Source organism: Primulina eburnea, chromosome 6, assembly GCF_022965805.1.
Source record: "Primulina eburnea isolate SZY01 chromosome 6, ASM2296580v1, whole genome shotgun sequence".
Taxonomy (NCBI): domain Eukaryota; kingdom Viridiplantae; phylum Streptophyta; class Magnoliopsida; order Lamiales; family Gesneriaceae; genus Primulina; species Primulina eburnea.
Genome location: NC_133106.1, coordinates 2308174 through 2314827, shown reverse-complemented (window position 1 = coordinate 2314827; position 6654 = coordinate 2308174). Strand labels below are relative to the sequence as shown.

At 34.3% G+C, this 6654-nt stretch overlaps 1 protein-coding gene and 1 pseudogene across 1 annotated transcript; one reads left to right on the top strand and one right to left on the bottom strand.

The window, feature by feature from the left end:
- Nucleotides 1–808: 808 nt before the first annotated feature.
- On the top strand, nt 809–3887 carry LOC140833682 (uncharacterized; annotated as a pseudogene).
- A 720-nt stretch (nt 3888–4607) lies between these two features.
- On the bottom strand, nt 4608–5333 carry LOC140833750 (uncharacterized). The gene is made up of 3 exons (XM_073198112.1): nt 5109–5333; nt 4864–5025; nt 4608–4737 (listed from the first exon to the last, which is right to left on the bottom strand). The coding sequence occupies exons 1-3, from the start codon at nt 5217–5219 to the stop codon at nt 4678–4680; spliced, it is 333 nt and encodes a 110-aa protein (XP_073054213.1). The 5' UTR covers nt 5220–5333; the 3' UTR covers nt 4608–4677.
- Between the last annotated feature and the right edge of the window lie 1321 nt (nt 5334–6654).

The following is a 6654-nucleotide window of genomic DNA, read 5'->3' as shown; positions in this document are numbered from 1 at the left end:
TTTTAAATATTTAATTTTTAATATGTGAGACAAGATGTATCACATTTTTGTGTTAAAATAATGATATATATTTTATGATATATTTACAATCTGTGAAACTTATTAATAAGTGTTATCATCAATTATTTATTATTAAGTTATCATTTAACAAAAAGTTCTAATTGTTTAGTTAAAACACAGTTTTATTTCTTTATACTCGTGTCGACGCTGAAATTCTTACCGAGAGATGGCGTGAGCATTAAAATTTAAAAATGTTATAAAAATTAACTTCGGAGATACAAAAATTTATTAATAGGTCTCTTATGTGATGATCCCACGAATCTATATCCGTAAGACGAGTTGATCTAACCTATATTTACTATGAATATTAATAATTTTGACATAAAAATTATATTTTTTCATAAGTTGGGTCAAATAGGAGATCCGTGTTACGAATTCGACCGTGAGATCGTCTCGCATGGGTTTTTGTAAAAATATATATCTTGAAAAAAGACTTCCTATATTGTAATAATGTTATTAAAATTTTTGAGGTTGTTGTGGCATGAAAGATCCTATTTAAATCCTCGGGTGAACAATAATTCAGTTTAAATCGACCATACGTAATTTAGAAATTTGGTTCAGTTACTTCGGAATTCTGTTTTAATTTTTTTAAAAATCGGTTAAACTAGTTCATTTCGGTTTTTGATTTTAAAAAATCTGTTAGTTTTTTATTTAACCGATTTTTTTAATAAGTTTTATACAAATTTTATTAAAATGGGTCATGACTCATGGGCTTGCCAAATTCAACCCTAAAAAGCCCACACCCATCCGGATACACCAGATGGCAACAAAATTCATCGCTCCACCCGCAACAATCCAACCGTAAATAGGGTTTTGTTGTTTCGTCGATCTATTGTATATTTGCGGTTTTTGATTGATTTCGAAAATCTGGTTAACAATGGGTTGGAGACATGATTCAGAGATTATGGGTCGGCGGAGGGAGGATTCGAGGGTTTTGAATTCGGAGGATGGTCGGCGGAGGGATTCTTCAGGGGTTGATAGGCGGCGGGGAGAGGACGGTAGCAAAGAGAGAAAGAGGCCAAGGGAAGAAGAGAGTAGTGGAGGAGTTTATGTACCGCCATTTAAATTGGCCCGAATGATGAAGGATATCCAAGATAAAAGCAGCATTGAATATCAGAAAATTACGTGGGATGCTTTGAGGAAGAGTATTAATGGATTGGTTAATAAAGTGAATGCTACTAATCTGAAGAATATTATTCCCGAGTTGTTTGCTGAGAATCTGATCAGAGGGAGGGGTTTATTTTGTCGTTCATGTATGAAATCTCAAATGGCTTCTCCAGGCTTCACAGATGTGTTTGCTGGATTGGTTGCTGTTGTTGATACCAAGTTCCCTGAAGTTGGTGATCTTTTGTTGAGGAGGATTATTCTGCAGCTCCAGAGGGCAATGAAACGCAATGATAAGGTTCATGCTTGGGTTTCTTTTATTTATCTTCAATTGGTTCAAGTTTCGGTTTCTAAACAATATGTGATTCTATAGCGTTAGCTCTGATGATGGTCGAACTTTTTGGCAGCCCCAACTTCTTGCTGCAGTCAAATTTGTTGCGCACCTGGTGAACCAGCAAGTAGTTCATGAGCTTATTGCTCTTGAGCTGCTGACGTTGCTGTTATAAAAACCTACCGATGATAGCGTTGAAGTGGCTGTTGGCTTTGTTACCGAGTGTGGTGCAATGCTGCAAGACCTTTCTCCTCGAGGTTTGCAAGGTGAGTACCTGCAAGCCTAGTTTTATCTTTTATGCAATGTGGCACTTCGACTTTTTCCATAATCTAAAAGTAGCTTCTATTTTTTTGTATGATTTTTCACATGCTGATGATAACTTATTCTTGGCTCTTTTTTGTCAATGATATCTATCTCGTGTTAGGGTATGATTTGATAGTTAACCATAGAAGCACATAAAGGGTAAATTCATCTCTAAGAATTTTATGGGTGAACGATGTTGGCTAAGTTTTCTTTAATTTTTATTCTCTATTGTAGTATCCAAAATTCTGAAATGCTCATATAGGTCCTAAGAAAATATTAAAATCCGAATATCCATGCTTCACATCGTGTTTGAAATTAGTTTTCCTTACGAATTGTTAAAGCAGGAGGTTTTCCAATGAGATGAAGATACTGTTTGGTCTGCTCTGGTCTAAAGTATGTTGAGAAGCTTTGGCCATTTGTCCTGAGAATTTTTTTCTTGTTGATCGATGTGTATCATAGGATTAGGGTAGATTGGATAATACAGGAGTTTGTGGCGTGTGGTCATTTCTAGCTTGTCAATTTGCATCTTTAAAATGGACCAAAATTTGTCTTGTTTTAATGCTCATCTAAGGATGTAAAACTCTGTCATGGATCACAGAATTTTGGTACTAGCCGGCTCTATGTTTCTATAGCTATAATTTAATTACCGGTTAACTTACATTTCATGGAAGTTAATTTTACGGGTTTTTTATGGATCTTGATTTTTTAAAAAAACTACGTTTTTATTTTTAATCTGGAATCTGAATATGCATCTGCATCCGCATCACACCTGGTTTTAATGTTAGCTTCTGCAATTTCACGACTAACCGCTGGTGACTTTATATTGTCTGATGTTTGATATATGTAGCTTCTGTACGATGTGTTGTTGGATTGTAAAAAGTATCGTGCACAATAGCATCTTCAATATTTAATTTATATTGATATGTTGCGCCGTTCATATGCCGTTCTGCATCTTTTTGTAATGCATTTTGTATTTTCACTCAACAGGTATATTTGAGCGATTACGTGGTATTCTTCATGAAGGAGAAATTGATAAAAGGGTCCAGTTTATTATCGAAGGTCTCTTTGCGTTGCGAAAGGCGAAGTTTCAGGTGAGCTTTCATTTAAGTTTGTATTATGGAGATAGTATACATTCAATCTGGTTTACTTCTTTTATTCGTTGGAGTCAACACGCTTTCATGATACACATTATTCAGGGATTCCCAGCCATTCGACCAGAAATTGATTTGGTGGAGCTTGAAGATCAACTGACGCACGAGATCTCCCTAATGGATGAAACTGATCCTGAGATTGCTTTGGGTGTATCTGGATGATAATCCACTCTTCGTTTCTTACTCTATCAATTTCATTTATAGCGAACCTGAGTGCTTTTTATATTTTAATTGCAGATATCTTCAAGCCTGATCCCCAATTCTCAGAGAATGAGAAACGATACGAAGAATTAAAGAAGCAAATACTCGGTGAAGAATCTGAGGATGGAGCTAATTCCAATGCAGCAGACTCTGATGATAATGAATCTGAGGAAGAGGACGAAAAGCAGATGAAAATAGGTGATGAGACAGAGACAAATTTGGTCCATCTCGGAAGAACCAACTACTTGACGATTATGTCCAGTGTTGATTTTGAAGAAGCTGGACATAAGCTACTCAAAATCAAATTAGAGCCTGGGCAAGAGGTGAGTGATAAGATTCCACGCTGCTTATCAAACTGCTACGTGTGTTGCATGTTGATAGGTTTCCTTTTTTTGTCGTGGGTTTCTTCTGTGCAGATGGAGTTGTGCATAATGCTGCTGGAGTGTTGCTGTCAGGAAAGAACATACGTGCGCTATTATGGACTTCTTGGGCAGCGGCTCTGTATGATGAACAAGGTTCATCAACAAAACTTTGAAAAGTGTTTTGTTCAACAGTATTCCACAATTCATCGACTGGAGGCCAATAAATTGCGGAATGTGGCGAAGTTGTTTGCTCATCTACTAGGCACAGATGCGCTTCCTTGGCATGTTCTGTCCTACATCCGGTTGACTGAAGAGGACACATCTTCTTCTTCACGTATTTTCATTAAAATTCTGTTCCAGGTGCGATTACATTAGTATTTTTGTTTGCCTGTGTGTGCATCTTATGTTGATTTTTTGCTGCAAAATATTCATCTACATTAAAAGAGGCTTAAATGTGGATTTTTTTTCCCTGAAACGTGAGCATACACATATTTTCCCTAAAATATGGAATCCCATATTTAATCATGGCAAGCCAACGGATAATTAAAACAATTAACATGTATAATTTAACGAATTATAATATATAGAAATCAATAATAATTTAAAATTAAATCCCATCATGCATCTATAATAATTGACACTCCATATTGGCGCAGAGAAAAGCACGGCGCCAAATGTGGCGCAGCTGTTTTCCTTTTTTTTTTTTAAATTTTTTTTTGTTTTTTTAATTATAAATATTTATATTAATATTTATAAATATTTTTTTATATAATAATATGATATTATTATTCTAATTTAATATTATATAATTTTAATAATTAAATATAAAATCATAAAAATTAAAATATTTAATTATATAAATTTACAAAGTATTTTAAAATGAAATAAATAAAATAAAAAAGAATATTCCGAGAATATTTTTTTTTAGAGTAAGATTTGAAGTAGATGGGTTGGAGATGAATATTGTATTTGGTGCAGAAACTGCACTCTTCAATCATCGTTACCTACACCAAAAAAAAAATAAAAATGAAGACGTGAAGCCAAGCAAATTCGTTCCATAAATATATAGCAAGTAATACATATAAAAATCCGACATGCATGCATTCTTGTATGTATGATAACTTTGGATAAAACTTTAGAACAAGTACTCTCAAAACCTTTACTTTTAAGATGGTTCGTAATTCTCATCATGGTTCTCCAGAATCTGAAGTCCTTCCTCGTCATCCTAAAAATACATATAGTATCGGATGGTTATAGAGAATTCAACAACTATTATTTATCAATAGCTTAAAAGGTGAAAAGAACGATTAATGAACGTTCAAATAAACTAGAAACAAAGACAGTACAGTACCTTCATCTCACAAAGATAAACTTGGCCATCCCTCGCACCAACACCACCTCGAAAAAGGCAGAGCTCATCACTTCCAGCATTGCGTGCCCAAAATGTCATGCCCTCATATCTACCAAATATGATATTAAGCTTGGCGACCTTCTCGACAGAGAAAATCTTTTCCTATAACCAAACCCAAAAATACATTGAAAAACAAAGTATGAAGGCTAGATGTTAATAATGTTAAATAAATATTGTCCGAGTACTTGTTTCTGATTGTAGAAATCTAAGGCTCTTTGTGCCGAATCCTTAACATCATTCATCCCATCTACATAAAATCGCGTACGTCCTATTCTACCAGGACGCCGTGGGTCCATATAAAGGTCACAAACCTGTCAACGAATTTGAAAAAAAATTGATCGGTTATCCACGTTAATGCTTAAACATATATACATGGTGTGTGCAAACTCAACTTACTGTACGTAGGAAGGACAAGTTCGGAGGATGCTTTGATATTAATCTGAGTATTTCAATTTTAAAAAAATTAAAAGACTGTATAATTTTCAATTCTAACCGGGTAGTTCGAAGTTCCGTGGTGTGAACGTTGATACTTTGGAACGTCGTTACTTAGATAGAAAACGATGTGTTATCGGTGGAACGGAACGGATCGACGACACGGAACGTAACAGTAATACACACACACACACAAGAGGGATCATTAAAAAATATATGAACCACTTAAAATTTAATTAAATAAATTTGTCGCGGTCTTAAAAAATTGGGTCGAGCTCGACCCACCTGGGTCGAAGTTCGACCCAGGTGGGTTGAGGTGCTGTGTCGAGGTGAAGAGCTCTACCTACTCTTTTTAATTTTTTTCTTTTATTTATTTTTTCACTTATTGTGGATGAATGGTTTCATAAATGATACATATAATTTGTATAGCTCGACCCACTCTTCTTAATTTGTGTAGATTTCATAAATGATACATATAATATTAACTTTTAACAAATTGATAGAAGAACATAAAAAAGCACTCTATCTATTTCATCAATTATTTATTTAATTAATAAAGTTAATTTTGAAAGTATAATTAAAATATATTAAAAATATTTTTAAAATGTAAATTTAGAATATACGTGTAACTTGTTGTAGATTGCAATAATTACGTATTAATTTAAATAATATGTAAAAAATGATATTGGTCAAACTATTTGTCCGAAAAATAATCCATTGTTTCAATTACACTAAGAACGATTAGTTTTTTTTTTTTTTTATCAATATCATTTTGCTAACTATGTATATATTAATATTTCACATTCGATTTATTACATTAAGTTGAAGCTCACCTTCTATAGCATACCTTCATTAAACGTATAATGAAATGACATTTTCCTATATATATAGATATAATTTACTACGTAAGTTAAAGCACACCATAACTTTCTTTCATGTTCAATATCATGGTTTTTTGTTTTTAAAAAAGAGATAATGTAAGGCCCAAGAATTTAATTACTGTAATTAGACGTTAATTAATTGACAGAATTGAGGTTATAGGAACTCCAATAAAGAAGCAGGGCATCGTTATATTATAAGTCAAGATGTTGGACCGAACATCTCAAGATGTTAGACCGAACATCTCGCGTCCGAGCGGTAGAAAAGAACCGTCCGAGCGCCAATTTTACTTCTTGGACAGAAAGTATGGTGCCCGAGCGGTAATTTGTGACCGCCCGAGCGCCAGGAGATGTTCGGTTGAGGATCTGGACAGAAACTTCTGCGCCCGAGCGGTAATTTGTGACCGCCCGAGCGCGAGTC